Source organism: Anomaloglossus baeobatrachus, chromosome 5 (genome assembly GCF_048569485.1).
Source record: "Anomaloglossus baeobatrachus isolate aAnoBae1 chromosome 5, aAnoBae1.hap1, whole genome shotgun sequence".
Taxonomy (NCBI): domain Eukaryota; kingdom Metazoa; phylum Chordata; class Amphibia; order Anura; family Aromobatidae; genus Anomaloglossus; species Anomaloglossus baeobatrachus.
Genome location: NC_134357.1, coordinates 362,167,852 through 362,185,047, shown reverse-complemented (window position 1 = coordinate 362,185,047; position 17,196 = coordinate 362,167,852). Strand labels below are relative to the sequence as shown.

At 44.1% G+C, this 17,196-nt stretch overlaps 1 protein-coding gene across 1 annotated transcript in view; it reads right to left on the bottom strand.

The window, feature by feature from the left end:
• The window catches only part of DUSP3 (dual specificity phosphatase 3), a 104,912-nt gene that overhangs the window by 30,944 nt on the left and 56,772 nt on the right, over window positions 1–17,196 (bottom strand). Inside the window, exon 2 of the mRNA XM_075349954.1 lies at window positions 12,851–13,077. Within this exon, the coding sequence (XP_075206069.1) occupies window positions 12,851–13,077 (227 nt within the window). The remainder of the gene's footprint in view (window positions 1–12,850; window positions 13,078–17,196) is intronic.

Here is a 17,196-nt window from a genome sequence, read left to right as displayed (position 1 = left end):
ACATGCTTGGAGTAGCAAAATCAACAGTCGGGTGCATTCTGAGAAAAAAGGAATTGACTGGTGAGCTTGGGAACTCAAAAAGGCCTGGGCGTCCACGGATGACAACAGTGGTGGATGATCGCCGCATACTTTCTTTGGTGAAGAAGAACCCGTTCACAACATCAACTGAAGTCCAGAACACTCTCAGTGAAGTAGGTGTATCTGTCTCTAAGTCAACAGTAAAGAGAAGACTCCATGAAAGTAAATACAAAGGGTTCACATCTAGATGCAAACCATTCATCAATTCCAAAAATAGACAAGCCAGAGTTAAATTTGCTGAAAAACACCTCATGAAGCCAGCTCAGTTCTGGAAAAGTATTCTATGGACAGATGAGACCAAGATCAACCTGTACCAGAATGATGGGAAGAAAAAAGTTTGGAGAAGAAAGGGAACGGCACATGATCCAAGGCACACCACATCCTCTGTAAAACATGGTGGAAGTAACGTGATGGCATGGGCATGCATGGCTTTCAATGGCACTGGGTCACTTGTGTTTATTGATGACATAACAGCAGACAAGAGTAGCTGGATGAATTCTGAAGTGTACTGGGATATACTTTCAGCCCAGATTCAGCCAAATGCCGCAAAGTTGATCGGACGGCGCTTCATAGTACAGATGGACAATGACCCCAAGCATACAGCCAAAGCTACCCAGGAGTTCATGAGTGCAAAAAAGTGGAACATTCTGCAATGGCCAAGTCAATCACCAGATCTTAACCCAATTGAGCATGCATTTCACTTGCTCAAATCCAGACTTAAGACGGAAAGACCCACAAACAAGCAAGACCTGAAGGCTGCGGCTGTAAAGGCCTGGCAAAGCATTAAGAAGGAGGAAACCCAGCGTTTGGTGATGTCCATGGGTTCCAGACTTAAGGCAGTGATTGCCTCCAAAGGATTCGCAACAAAATATTGAAAATAAAAATATTTTGTTTGGGTTTGGTTTATTTGTCCAATTACTTTTGACCTCCTAAAATGTGGAGTGTTTGTAAAGAAATGTGTACAATTCCTACAATTTCTATCAGATATTTTTGTTCAAACCTTCAAATTAAACGTTACAATCTGCACTTGAATTCTGTTGTAGAGGTTTCATTTCAAATCCAATGTGGTGGCATGCAGAGCCCAACTCGCGAAAATTGTGTCACTGTCCAAATATTTCTGGACCTAACTGTATATACACACACACACACACACACACACACACACACACACGGTATAATGTAAGAAAATAATATCACTGATATGAATGGAGGTCATGTGTCTTTTTGGATGCCTTTTTCTCAATTTAAAGGGAACCTGTCAGGAGCAATATACACGTAGAACCACGAGCAGTTCTGGGTGTATATTGCTAATCCCTGCATAACTGTCCCTGTATACACTAGCATAGATAAAGAGATCTTTAGAAAAAATCTTTGTAAAAATCTTTTATCTTATGCTAATGAGCACAGGGACTAGTCCAGACTAGCTAGCCTCTTAGGCCTAGCACACACGGCGAGTAATACGGAGCGAGTGGAATGCGATAAAAAAAAAAGATCTCATTCCACTCGGACCAATATTACTCTATGGGGCAGCTTCAATGAGCGATTATTTTCTCAGCCATAATTGAACCGAGAAAACACTCGCAGCATGCTGCAAGTGCAATGCGAGCTTGTTTCACTCGCACCCATTCAAGTCTATGGGGCTAGTGAAACACGAGAGCAGTGCGATTTTCGCATCAGCCAGCAACGGAGGAGATAGGGAAATAAATCCCTCCCTCTGCTCCGCAGTGCCAGCCCTCTCCTCCGCAGTGCTGGCCCACCCCTCTACAACTGTGGTCTGATTGCACGATCGCACCACAGTCGCATGACACTCGGCTCCCGCTGTGCTGCGAGCGTGAGCCGAGTGTTATGAGAGGACTGGCACAAATCCCCGTGTAGCCTCAGCCTGGTAGGACGCCCACAGGGGTGTACTAACATGCAAATCAATGCAGCATCACCAGCGGTGCCGCATGTACCTGTGTCCGTTGTGACCGCTCTTCTGAATGCCCGGTATTCTTCCGGTCATGCCCAGTAGACTTCTCTGAAGCCGGGATGCGTACACCCGGCTTCATACTGCACATGAGCGGAAGTGCCTGGCAGTCAGAAGCATGGTCACAGCGAACACAGGTACGCACATCACCGCTGAAGATGCTGCATTGAATAGCATGTTAGTACACTAACATGCTAAGAGGGCGGCTAGTCAGGGGATCTAACGCCCAGGGGATCTAACGCATATGGTAAAACCTCTTTAGAAATACGTTCCCTAAAGATCTTTATCTATGCTAGTGTATACAGGGACAGTTAGGCAGGGATTAGCAATATACACCCAGAACTCCTCGGAGTTCTGGGTGCATAGGGAACCTGACAGGTTCCCTTTAAAGCAATATACTTGCATCTACATGCACAAGTCTTTTTCTGTATATGCATTTGTTCTATTACTTGTTCTATATTGTGTATAGTGACTGACTGCATTTGAATTTGCAGTAGATTAAAGGGAACATGTCAGCAGGATTTTGCTACCTAATCTATAAGTAAAATAATGTATGGCAAGAGACTCTGATTGCAGCAATATGCCACTTACTGGATTGTGTGTTGTTGTTTCAATAAAATCAATGTTTTATCAGCAGGAGATTATCACTAGAGGAATAGTTGCCTCATGCCATGTAGTCCTGCTGCTCTGCATAACCCTGCTCCCACCACTGATTGGCAGCTTGCTGTGCATACTGTAAATTGCCAGAATGCTGCCAATCAGTGGTGTGGGCGGGGTATGCAAGGCACATCACTCAGAGAACTGCTAGCTCTGCAGCAGATACAATTTGATCAAAACTACAGCAAACAGTCCAGTAAGTGACATATCGCTTTAATCAGGGTGCCCCTATATCACGCAGCTCTCATGTGGTTTAGCTGCTTAAAGTGGAGTGTCACCAGATTTTATAATACAAACTATATACAATAACAAATAGATTTCTATCACTTGAGGCTTTGTTACTTTGAAAATCAACGTTCTAATGGCTGAGTAATCCTTTTTTTTACATTTTCTAGCCTGACATTCGGGTGACCATTTTACAAGTCCAGCTAGAGCTGGAAATGACATTTTCTAACCCATACAATCCCTTTAAGCTTTATTCGCTAAAACACAGTAAGCATTAAATGTTTTTCGCTCTAAATACGCGCTACACAATTTACCTGCTCAGGATTCTGCTAGGTTTGCAGCTCTGTACTCATATAACCCCTGTTAATTAAATACGAGCAGATGGAGGAACAGTAAAAAGTGACTGCTGTTTATTCATCCAAATGTTTTCTATACATACATTTGTGCATTAGGTATTGGAGATGTTTGGATGAGGATCCGGTCACATTCTGAAGCCTTTCCACCGAAATGTCCACATCAGTACATAAATATACGAATCGCAGCTTGTCCTATAGGAGCCTTATGTGGCTGGTTAAAAATACAACGGTCTAGAGTGTAAGGGTGCCAATCTGGTTTTAAAGGGAACCTCTCACCAGATTTGGGGCCTATAAGCTGCGGCCACCACCACTGAGCTCTTATACGGTCATATGAAAAAGTTTGGGCACCCCTATTAATGTTAACCTTTTTTCTTTATAACAATTTGGGTTTTTCCAACAGCTATTTCAGTTTCATATATCTAATAACTGATTGACTCAGTAACATTTCTGGATTGAAATGAGGTTTATTGTACTAACAGAAAATGTGCAATCCGCATTTAAACAAAATTTGACCGGTGCAAAAGTATGGGCACCTCAACATAAAAGTGACATTAATATTTTGTAGATCCTCCTTTTGCAAAAATAACAGCTCTAGTCGCTTCCTGTACCTTTTAATGAGTTCCTGGATCCTGGATGAAGGTATATTTTACCATTCCTGTTTACAAAACAATTCCAGTTCAGTTAAGTTTGATGGTCGCCGAGCATGGAACCTCATTTCAATCCAGAAATATTAGTGAGTCCATCAGTTATTAGATGTATGAAACTGAAATAGCTGTTGCAAAAACCCAAATTGTTATAAAGAAAAAAGGTTAACATTAATAGGGGTGCCCAAACTTTTTCATATGACCGTATAAGAGCTCAGTGGTGCCCAAACCTTTTCATATGTGTACAGCAATGTAACATGCTTTATATAAGAGCCCAGGCCGCTGTGTAGAACATAAAAAACACTTTATAATACTCACTAGAAGGTCGCTCCGGTGCAGACTGCTCAGATGGGTGTCTCCATACTCCGGGACCGGTGCCTCCTCTTTCAGCCATCTTGGTCTTCCATCTTCTGAAGCCGGCATGCACTACAATACTTTGATCTGCCCTGAGCAGGACAGATCAAAGTGCTCCTGCGCAGGACCTCAGTGCAGGCGAGTGTGTATGACTTAGTACGCATCATGCATGCCGGCTTCAGAAGAAGGAGAACAAAGATTGCTGAAAGAGTAGGCGCCGGTACCAGAAAACGGAGACACCCATCTGACCAGTCTGCACTAGAACGACCTTCTAGGTGAGTATTATAAAGTGTTTTTACGCTCAAGACAGCATGTTAGAATGCTGTATATAAGGGCTCAGTGGTGGTGGCCGCAGCTTATAGGGGCCAAATCTGGAGACAGGTTCCCTTTAATTTCACACTGGTGAATACTGGCAAATCACTGGCCCAATGATCACATCACCAGACAGACGTAATAAGGGGTGTCAATGCATTCACTTATCTGGCCCCCTACATGCTAATTAAGCCACAAAGTGAGCCATTTTGGCCACTTTCAGATTCCTTAAGAAGATCTGTGTTTAATCTCTGGCTTATCAATGATGTACAGCTATAGTTCCCGACACTGATGCCCATACACCTCAGCTGGTTGAACAACCAATCACCTGGTGAATGATCAGTAATCCATATTGGCCCTTTAGGTCATACATCTTAAATGTCACCAGCCCAAACAAATCAAATCTTCTTTCTAAACAAAAAAATAAAAATCAATGTTTATGAGAATATTATTTCAAAGAAAAATCTTCAAAAGTAAAAGAAATATCATTTGTAAAATGAAAGATTCAAAAAATGTAGACTTTGATCCAGATGATAATGGCAGATGAAGTTGGCTAAAGCAATCATTGCTTGTTAAATTTTATCGAACAAATGTTCGTTTTGGTAGAAATCAAGTTTCTTCAAACTTGTGAAGGGCAGTTTGAGCGCTGCTGCTCATGAAAGTCAATGGTTTCAACCGACGCAAAACATGACATGATTTCCTCATCACCGCAAAGATCCAAGATAAGTGGTAAGAATGAAAGACCTTTTGCATTATTAGCCTAGATACAATTGATGAACCAAAGCGAATGAATAGAAAACCGCTATGGTACATCATTAGCCTAATCCTCTGGCCGTCATGACATCCTCTCAAATAAAGATAGCCCTGAAAAATAGGGTTTATACAGAGGCCTCCTATCCAGGTTCCATCTCTCTTGTATCATCAGAGTAGAAGCAAAAAGTGCTAGTGAAAGTAATATTGCAAAGTTATAATATATATGCATTATTCTATGATAACAAACATTGACATAGCAGCAAGAATATCTTCTCTTCTCTCTACACCCCATCATACCCAGTTAGAATTACTTCTACCCACAAGATCTCAAGACTAAAATTCAATATTCTGGCTGAGCTAGGTTTCACGGTTGGCTGGCAAAACAGATAGAATAATGCTAATTTTACAAATATGTCTCCCTTCTCTGACAAACCGCCATTCAGGCTTGGTGTGAAAGCTCAGACTCGGAAATTGAAATGTGGAAAAAAAATGATAATCAATTTTCACAATTTATAGATGATGCACCGGTGTGTTTTATAGGAAGACCTGCTCTTGGCAGAGACATAGACAACAGCTTGATATAAAGGCTCGGTATAAATGAAGCAGAGGATTACTGAGTTATGCCTCATTTTACGAAGGAATAATCTGTTTTCTGCTCCGGGGGAAAGTCATTCCATGGTTCGACCAAACGAGCAATCAACAGGAACTCAGACCAGCCACTGTGGTCACTTCCTGTTGATTAAGTCATTTGGTCTGAAGGTGGGGAGACAGAAGATGGCACTGACTGGACGTGGGGCCTTGCATAATGTCACAACCCACGTGAGCCCTGGCACCACGAGCCCAGACATCACTGGAAGGGCGCAGGTACGAGTTGTGAGTATAGGCTTTATTATTTTACCTGGGTGAAACATGTGGAATAAGAAGGTGTTGTCCTAGTAGTGGACAACCCCTTTCATGGAGGCATATTTACCATCTATTGCAGGACTCAACTCACTGAGGATCCTGCAAGATGCAATGCTTCTGCTCGCTGAGCCATCCTAAACTGTCAGTCTGTCCCTACTCTAAAGGTGGCTTTACACACTGCAACATCGCAAACGACATCGCTGTAACGTCACCGGTTTTGTGACGTAATAGCGACCTCCCCAGCGATATTGCAGTGTGTGAAACACATCAGCGACCTGGCCCCTGCTGTGAAGTTGCTGATCGCTACAAATCGTTCAGGACCATTCTTTGGTCCTTTGTTTCCCGCTGTGCAGCATGATCGCTAGAAAGTCTGTGTGTAAAGGGGACTTTAAAGCGACTTCGTTAGCGACTTCCCTTTCAAAAAGCTGCTTTACAACGTCCCCAATGACTAGCTAGGTCGCTCTGCAGGTCCGGATCGCTGTTGTGTCGTTGGCCAGGTCTGCCTGTTTGACAGCTCACCAGAGACTTTGTAGCGATCCCGGCCAGGTTGGGATCGCTGGTGGGATCGCTAGAAAGTCTCAGTGTGTAAAGGGGCCTTTAGCCTTGTGCAGGTCAGAGTCACACAATGAGATTCATGAGCACAAACCATGGTGTGGCTATGTGGTTATCACTGTGGTCCTAGGCTCAAATTCCATCAAGGACAATATCTATATTTTGTACACTGTCCTCATGTTTGTGTGGTTTTCCTTTGGGTACTACTGCTTCCTCCCACACACCAAAGACATACTGATAAGGACTTTAGATTGGCATTTTCCCGGCAGTGGGAAGTATCAAAACATGAGTAGAATCTGGAGAGAACTGATGCCTGTAGGGCCAGCATAAAGCTGTAGAGAATGTGACAGAGGATATAATGGGCAAATGCCCAATGTCTCTTTACTATTTATCAGTGGTCGAATAAACCAGAAATGTAATTTTTCTTCTTCCAAAGTTTGAATATTCTATCCCTAATATATTTATTAAAACTAAACATTCTTAACACTTGTTATGTACAAAGTCACATTCACTAAGCTGACAAGTAACCGATACTATAATAATCCTAATTACTCAACTTTCTGTATTCTAGGGACTAATTAACAGAGGAGCCAACGCATCTCTTAGATGTCATCTCACAGAGGAACTTCCCCAGGAAAGAAAGTACCGTAGAAAAATAACACAGAAAAAGGGAGCATAACACAGTGACACAGAGAACCATTCACTTCTATCATATTCTTCTAAACTTAGTCATACAGAGGAGGGTGTGCGGGCACAAGAACAACCTGTAACACGGAAATGTCTCCAGCATGGGGCACGTCCGCAATGCCACCCTCAGAAAGTCTATGTGGGTGTTTCTGGGGTCCTGGGTTCAAACCCTACCAAAGACAACATCTGCAAGAAGTTTGTAAGGTCTCCTGGTGGGCTTCCTCCTGCACTCCAGACATACTGATAGGGAATTTCGTTTGTGAGCCCCAATGAAGGCAGTGATGATATTTGGAAGGTGCTGTGGAATATGATGGCACTATAGGAGCGAGTAAAATAAATAAAATGTAACCTACGTGAGATCATTGAACCGTTTTACTACTGTACATATCGATTTTTTACTAAGTAAAAAAATCAGTACATGTTTGATTACAATTCTGCTCTTTTACCACCTTAGACATATTATTCTGCTGCTTCTTAGGTATACAATCCGTTTTTATGTGACCTATAATAAAATAATGACGTCAAGGAGGGGATTTTACTACTATGTATTACTTACCAGACTACTCTAATGTAGTAGCCTGGTAATTTAATACATAGTAGTAAAATCCCCTCCTTGACGTCATTATTTTATTGTAGGTCACTTAAAAACGGTTGTCTACCTAAGAAGCAGCAGAATCTAGTACTCTAATGTAGTACTAGATTTGTAGCAGTCATAGTACATGGGGGACTGCTGCTATCCTCAGGTAAGAGCACCTGATTACCAAGGTCTTTTCTAAGGTCGGATCAAAAGTGATCAATTCATCACTGCACCAATTTCAACCTAAAAAGATGGCCTTAAAGGGCTTGTTCCCTACTTGGACAACCCCTTTTGATTACACTCATTTCCTCGACTTAAAATAAAAGACTCTGTACCCATTTTGGCACCTTCCATTTTGGCACGGTTTCAGCGCTGTCAGTAATCACAGTTAAGGGCTCAATTGACATTGTGACGTCATGCAAGACCCGTGTCCAATCACAACCAACTTCTCTCGCCATGCCTTTGGACCAAATGAACAATCAACTGGAAGTGAGTGTTATGAGGTATATGGAGACAGGACAGGAGCCCCTAAACTGACCCTGTGCTGTCCCTTATCTTTGAGGTAGGTTTGATGGTAACCAGGTCCGAGCCCCTTGCATGACCCCAACTCCTGTCCTGGCCCTGATCTTACTCCCCCTTTCCCGCACCCTTGGGGTGGGCTGGGAAATACAAAGACGAAACCCCACAAAATGACAAGGACAAGGGAGTACGAAAACTCGAACACATAGCACTCAACATACAGGAGAGACAATATGTGTATTGGGGAGTAACAAAAAAGGGAAGTAACACACAACAGAAAGATACTCACACCACTCAAACGCAGCACACCTCACCATGAACAAGAGAAACACCAAGATTGGGATCGTTGAAGCTATCATCGACACATACAGAAAGGAAGCCATGCTTCAAATAGGGAGGAGACAGCTGCACTTATTAATCAGTAAACCTGAGCACTTAGGTACTGTTCACCAGTTTGCAGGGATTAACTCATGCAAAGCTGAAGACCAGTGAACCTGAATCAGTCGATGTACGGCCTTGGCTGAACAATCCAGAAGCCTCAGGTTGCTGGGCAGACTCTGCAGTGTGAACTGAGGCCACCGTTCCAGCAGGTGAGTGCAGAGCTGAACATCACATGACTGTGTGTGGCAGCCGTAGCAGCACTTCCTGTTGATTAACCCATTTGGTTCAAAGGCATGGAGAGAGAAGCCGGAGGTGATTGGACGTGGTGCTCACGTGATGTCAAAATGTCACGTGAGCCGGGAATCGCAATTACAGACAGAGTTGGAATTTTGCCAGAACGAGAGGGGAGTACAGGGTTATTTATTTTAACTAGGGGGAAACAAATTGAATCAGAAGGGGCTGTCATTGTAGTTGACAACCGCTTTAAAGTATACACAACATATGTAAAAATTGATGGCATTACTGCCCCTCCCTGACACACACACACACAACAACGTAAAACAGCTTTTTGTGAATACACCAGTCAGTTGAATATGTACATGAACTGTCCTTATCCTTCCCAGTTATACATTTTGAGGCCTGGTTCCTTTTCATCAGCACTCTGCTAGCACTACAGGTGTGGGAACTCTCTTCCTCATTTCCCTGCATACATTGCAACTGCCATGGTCTATTGGTATACCTGCTCTGAAGCTTAGCCTCTGTGATATGTCTGTATACAGTTTGACAGACATAGAAAGCTGGAACAAATACACAGAGACCACCACCTCTGTAATCTGCATAGCCATCTGAATAACTTGCTGCTCACGGGCAAAAAAAAAAAACAACCTACTAGTCATTCCTAAAGCCCACTTTACACGTTGCAATTAGTTGTACAATCGCATTTGCGATGTGACACGCCCAGGTTGCATATGGGATCTTATGCGATTGCACGTTGGTCGTTCATTTGCTGTCACACGTGCGTTAGTAGTCTATGTTAAATTGATCAATTTTGTGTGCGATCCTTTAGATCATGTGTTCTGTGACGTATGCATTCGGAACCTTTTTTTTTTTTTTTTTTTTTTAATTGACTTGCCAAGCGTGTGTAATGTGTAGGGATGCGTTTTTACTATGTCATCTGCCATTCAGCTCTGCTACATGGCTGCTGACAGCAGACACAGACAGCCATGTAGCAGAGCTGAATGGCAGATGACAGCAGACACAGACAGAGCCGCACTGTCAGAATGAACTCGGGTGAACTTCACCCTACTTCATGGTCATGCTGCGGCTCTGTCTGTGTCGCGCCCTGATTAGCGGTCACCTGTGAAGGGCTCACCGGTGACCGCTAAACTCCTAAGTGACTGAAGTTAGCAGCCCTCTCTCATATACTCACCAATCCCCGATCCCCGGCGCTGCACGGCGTTCACACTGCTCCGGCGGCTTTTACTGTTTTGAAAAAGCCGGCCGCCCATTAAACAATCTCGTATTCCCTGCTATCCCTGCCCACCGGCGCCTATGATTGGTTACAGTGAGACACGCCCCCACGCTGAGTGACAGGTGTCACACTGCACCCAATCACAGCAGCTGGTGGGCGTGTCTATACTGTGTAGTGAAATAAATAATTAAATAATTTAAAAAAAACGGAGTGCGGTCCCCCCCAATTTTAAAACCAGCCAGATAAAGCCATACGGCTGAAGGCTGGTATTCTCAGGATGGGGAGCTCCACGTTATGGGGAGCCCCCCAGCCTAACAATATCAGCCAACAGCCGCCCAGAATTGCCGCATACATTAGATGCGACAGTTCTGGGACTGTACCCGGCTCTTCCCGATTTGCCCTGGTGCGTTGGCAAATCGGGGTAATAAGGAGTTATTGGCAGCCCATAGCTGCCAATAAGTCCTAGATTAATCATGTCAGGCGTCTATGAGACACCCTCCATGATTAATCTGTAAATTACAGTAAATAAACACACACACCCGAAAAAAATCCTTTATTAGAAATAAAAAACACAAACATATACCCTGGTTAACCACTTTAATCAGCCCCAAAAAGCCCTCCATGTCCGGCGTAATCCAGGATGCTCCAGCGTCGCTTCCAGCGCTGCTGCATGGAGGTGACCGGAGCTGCAGCAGACACAGCCGCTCCGGTCACCTCCACGCAGCTAATGAAGACAGCCGTGCAATCAGCTGAGCTGTCACTGAGGTTACCTGCTGTCACTGGATCCAGCGGTGGCCGCGGGTAACCTCAGTGACAGCTCAGCTGATCACGCTACTCACCGCCGCTCCGGTCACCTCCACGCAGCAACTGAGGTGAGTAGCGCGATCAGCTGAGCTGTCACTGAGGTTACCCGCGGCCACCGCTGCATCCACCGCTGGATCCAGTGACAGCGGGTAACCTCACTGACAGCTCAGCTGATCGCACGGCTGTCTTCATTAGCTGCGTGGAGGTGACCGGAGCGGCGGTGTCTTCTGCAGCTCCGGCCACCTCCATGCAGCAGCGCTGGAAGCGACGCTGGACCATCCTGGAGTACGCCGGACATGAAGGGCTTTTTGGGGCTGATTAAAGTGGTTAACCAGGGTATATGTTTGTGTTTTTTACTTCTAATAAAGGATTTTTTCGGGCGTGTGTGTGTTTATTTACTGTAATTTACAGATTAATCATGGAATGTGTCTCATAGACGCCTGACATGATTAATCTAGGACTTATTGGCAGCTATGGGCTGCCAATAACTCCTTATTACCCCGATTTGCCAACGCACCAGGGCAAATCGGGAAGAGCCGGGTACAGTCCCAGAACTGTCGCATCTAATGTATGCGGCAATTCTGGGCGGCTGTTGGCTGATATTGTTAGGCTGGGGGGCTCCCCATAACGTGGAGCTCCCCATCCTGAGAATACCAGCCTTCAGCCGTATGGCTTTATCTGGCTGGTTTTAAAATTGGGGGGGGACCGCACGCCGTTTTTTTTAATTATTTAATTATTTATTTCACTACACAGTATAGACACGCCCACCAGCTGCTGTGATTGGGTGCAGTGTGACACCTGTCACTCAGCGTGGGGGCGTGTCTCACTGTAACCAATCATAGGCGCCGGTGGGCGGGGAAAGCAGGGAATACGAGATTGTTTAATGGGCGGCCGGCTTTTTCAAAACAGTAAAAGCCGCCGGAGCAGTGTGAATGCCGTGCAGCGCCGGGGATCGGGGATCGGTGAGTATATGAGAGAGGGGGATAGACTGACATGGACAGAGAGTGAGGGACAGAGATAGTGACCGACTGACAGAGATTAGTGAATGACAGACATTGTGAGGCGCTTCAGAACGCAGCTTTTCAGCTGCGCTCTGAAGCGGACCTTTTTTAAGCTGCGGTGCAGAGCGCACACCTGCGCACATAGCCTCAGACACCAAAATCGTATGAGGGATGTCACACGTTACAATTGACTAGGTTCATACAACAAAACGCTCAATTCTAGAGAAAGATACGATGTGTTTGCGATCAACGGTTTTGCGTTCAATCCTGATCGCACGTAGATGTCACACGCAGACACCTCACAAACGATGCCGGATGTGCGTCACTTACAACTTGACCCCAACGACAGATTGTAAGATATATTGAAGCGTGTGTAGCGGGCTTTAGAGTGCATTTGAGGATAAAACAGGTATTTACAATTTATTTATATGAATGCTTTTTCCAAATACTGTGAAAATCGTCCACATGTCTACATAGAGGTAGCCAGGCACCCGTATCCGGACGTATTGTATTGCAGAACAGCGTTAAAGAACACGCTTTCTTAAGTAATACATGTGCTATGGCCCCGAGTATAGATTATTCTTAAATTACGTATTTTTTATCTACTCACCATCTTTTTGCGACAATGATTTATCAATAAAGTCAGAGGCTTCCTCAAAGTAAGAGCTCAGGTCAAAATTTGGTCTATCGTTGGCTTTAATACCATGGTAGGTAATCCCTGTGCCATTGTAGAAGGCAGTATTTGTGTTCACATGCATGAAGGAATTCCCCTCGGCAGCATTGAGGATGTGAGTTATCCCAAGGCGCTGCAGTCTCATAATGTTCTGTGCAATGAAGCTGAAAAACAAGAGAAAAAAGGATTATTAGCAGTGTCTCAGAAATTACGTACAGGTGCGAAAAAAAATTAAAGTGGAACCCCATTAGAAATTCAGACCTGAATAACTATCAGCATTTGCAGAAACCTATGGGGCCCAAACAGACCCCTCACAATCTAGAGCAGCCTGAGGACTAATGACAGAGAGCGCTGTAGTGTCTGGTTAAAATGGAGGCAGAGGGTTACATGAAAGGGCAGACGTTCTCTGCTGGTTTGGGGATTAATTTTTGCCTATAGATACACTGATGACGTATATGTGCACATGCAGATTCTATAACTTGTGTGCCATAAAAAAAAAATCTCTCCATTAATAGCAAATGCTTGTATTGAAAGACAACACCAAATGATAGGTCATCAATATGTCAGTCCTGGACAGCCGCTTTAATATTTTAGTAAATTTAATACAATTTATGTCACACATAGAACTGGGTTAAAGTTTTATGCAAATCTGAAGAACAAGGTACAGTGTCCCAGAAACAGCCTACGAGATCTCGCAGATATCCCACCACTGCCACCAATTTGTCACAAACCGCGCTCCGCTGCCTCCAATTGTCAGGACAATACACAATTGACAAACGACAAGGCTACTTTGGCCACTAGGCTGATTATTGAGGAACCCACAGTGAGCGTATAGTATATGCACAACTGATTCCAGCTCTTGGGATATATTTATTCATACACGCGCACACACGCACACACGCGCACACACGCACACACGCACACACGCACACACGCACACACACACACACACACACACACACACACACACACACACACACCCCCACACACACCTTGGTACGGTCATTGCCAAGCTCCACAATAACTAAAAAAAAAACCTACTAGCTGCCACTACCAATCATTTATCCAGGCTGACTGTAAAACCGTTACAGGTAACGTTTGGCCTCATGAGGCTTCAGGGATGCAGTTTATAAAGCTTAAACAACGAAGCTATTACATTTTATATATTTAGTCCAAAATTTAGACATTTGTATATTTTTATAAACAAAGCCATTACAAAAGGGTCAAGCCAGTACAGTATACACAACTACATAAAATAAAATAAAATAGCATTAAAAAAAAGTCCTAAACCTAAGTCATGAAAATGGCTCAGAGATTAGCGGTGAGAACAACACCAGTGAAATACGGAATACTCCTACATGGACGTGTAATTTCCTGCATTGAACAACTTATCAACTCAAACTTCTGTAGTTATTAAAGAACAGTCACTCTCACATATTGTGGTCATGTTTCCTATCACAATTTTACCTTTCTATAAATATGAAACATGGCATGGATAGCAGCAGACATCTGATTGATCACAGTTATGCAACAAATATGCATGTAATCCTCTTGGGATAAGGAGGCTGGCAATGTTACTACCATACCGTAATTATGCCTACCAGAAAAACACAAATATTCACTGTTCACTGGCTCCCGAGTGTATGGGACAATCCTTTGAAGCTTTGAAGAGTTCTCTATTGAGTTCACAGAAGTGTCGCTATTCAAACTCTGTATATTCAAAACCCATGCTTTTCTTTTGCTTACAGAAGATGTACCTAGTTCAATCTGTCCACACCAGGAAGTCCTACATTAATGAAGGCTGAACAGTGGATACAGTGTTAGATTGCAAGCTCCTGGTTCATTTCCAATTTCTGAGATGAAGCCAGGTTTGAATAGACTGTCTTCTCAAACAATTAAATGATATACAGAATAGAATTAAAGGGCTTGTCCAGTCTAAATACAGAAGTCTGCAGTTGCTCTGTATGTCACTATGTGACTGCAGACTTGTGAATCTTCACATTACATGCACTGTGAGTATTCGCCAGTGTCAGACTCGGGAACGGCGATCACGTGGCAGCGAGTATGAGCTATGCAGACTTCTTCCAGAATCCAACTAGATGGGCACTGCCTAACTCAATACACTTGGCAAGTAGTATGCATATCACATACATAGGGCTACAAGACCGCTGTTCCGACGGCGAATCCTCACAGTGCATAGTGCGTGCAATGTGAGGATTTACAAGTCTGCAGTCACATAGAGTGACACAGAGTGAGAGCAAACGTGTGGATTTAGTCTCGCCAACCCTTTTAAATAATATAAATATAAGGATATTGTAGAATGTAAAAAGTCTGACATTTAATGAGGACTTTTCATGCTGAACTGGACACGAGATGTAATAGAGGCTGCAGAGTGGAATTAAATGCCTGGTTTTTAGTCCACCTATCTGTTGTGAAAATAAAGTATTTGGCACCTAATGAATTAAAGGGGTTATCCGATACTTATATTATTATTTATTATTTTTGCGTATTGGACCAAGAACTAACAGGTAGGTGGCCGTTAACAGAAAAGGAAGAGCTGCTTTGTTGACAAGAAATAAAGTGAAACAGGGAAATCGCTGCTGAGCCGGCAGAGACCATCCACATGTGGAACAAGCAGGTAGTTAACAACCTACATGCTAATTCTTAGCCTTATACACAAAAATAATAAAAGTCCTGAATAACCCTTTTAACTTTTGTTACGTTCCAGTGGGTATGATCAGATAGTTCCCAGTGGGGTGTGTATTTCTTCTCCCTGTATGATGCTGACCAATCATAAGTAGGCAGCAACACACAAAGGAAAGAAGAACACGCCCCCATCACAGCAGACAGCACTAAGTGTAATCACACACTCAGGTCTATTGTGCTCAAGCACCGTGTACCCACCCTGCAGTGAGATCAGAGTGGTCATTATATCTCACACAGGAGTAACCTGCCTGTTCTGGACTACTCCTGTGTGAGAGGTAATGATACCCTACTCTGATCTTACTGTAGGAGTACAAGTCGCCATAAACACAACAGACATATGTGTGATTACTGTACTGACCGCTCCAGACAAGCAGAGTGAGGGAGGGGCAGTACAGCAGATGTGACCGTTCTAGGAGTGCAAAATAGAAAGGTTTGTAATGTGATACAGCTGCCCTCTCCCCCCATGCCACCCCCAGATGATCCTTATCTGAAAGGTAATAGTCATCTGTGCTTTCTAATCATGCAGGAGATTGGACCAGGAGATCAGGGCTGTAATATAAACATGTCAATCACTGAGAAACCTTGTTAGGGGGGTGGGTCTTTTTCTGCTGTGTTACTGCCTGCTTATGATTGGTCTGCATCATACAGGAAGAAGTACACGCCCCCAATGAAAACTGATAACTCTTTAGATGCCAAATACTTTTATTGCCAAGACCTGCACTGAAGAGGCAAAGTAAAAAAATAAAAAAACAAAAATTATGATTTACTCTGCTCTACAGCACTATTACATTGTGTGCCCATGTCAATATAAAATATTTAGTGAAAGGTCCTAGATATTTCTAAAACCTACATCTAAGGCTAAGTTCACACATCCGTTGTTTTGCATCAGTCACATGCGTTGCTTGACGCATGTGACTGATGCGTTGTACAACGGGTGACAAAGAAAAGAATTTCTTTGTCGGACTCCGTTGTGTGCGGGGGGCGGAGTTCGGGGTGCGGAGCTGAGGACGTCAGTGCCGCGGTCTGCATGGCTGGGGACAGGTGAGTGAGTGAGTGAGTGTGTGTGTATGTATGTGAGTGTGTATGTATGTATGTGAGTGTGTATGTGTGTGTGTGTCTACATGCGTGTGTACATGTGGAATGCAGGAGGGGGCGGAGCGCGAGGGGGCGGAGCGGAGCCGAGCGGGGCCGCGGGGCTGAGGACGTCAATGCCGCGGGGACTGCAGGGCTGGGGACAAGTGAGTGAGTGAGTGTGTGTGAGTGAGTGTGTGTGTGAGTACACATGCGGAGTGCGAGAGGGGGCGGAGCTGAGTGGTGAAGTGTCGGCCTCCTTGCACACTGTATCCAGGATAAACATCGGGTATAAGCAAAGCACTTTTTGCTTGGTTACCCGATATTTATCTTGGATACCAGCTTAGCGCGGGCTCCCTGCACCCGTAACCACTGTAAATATCGGGTAACTAAACAAAGCGCATTGCTTGGTTACCCGATGTTTATCCTGGTTACGGGGGCGGGGAGCCAGAGAGCGCATGCGCAGCAAAATCCTACGTATCGCGCTGCTCAAAAAACGTTACATG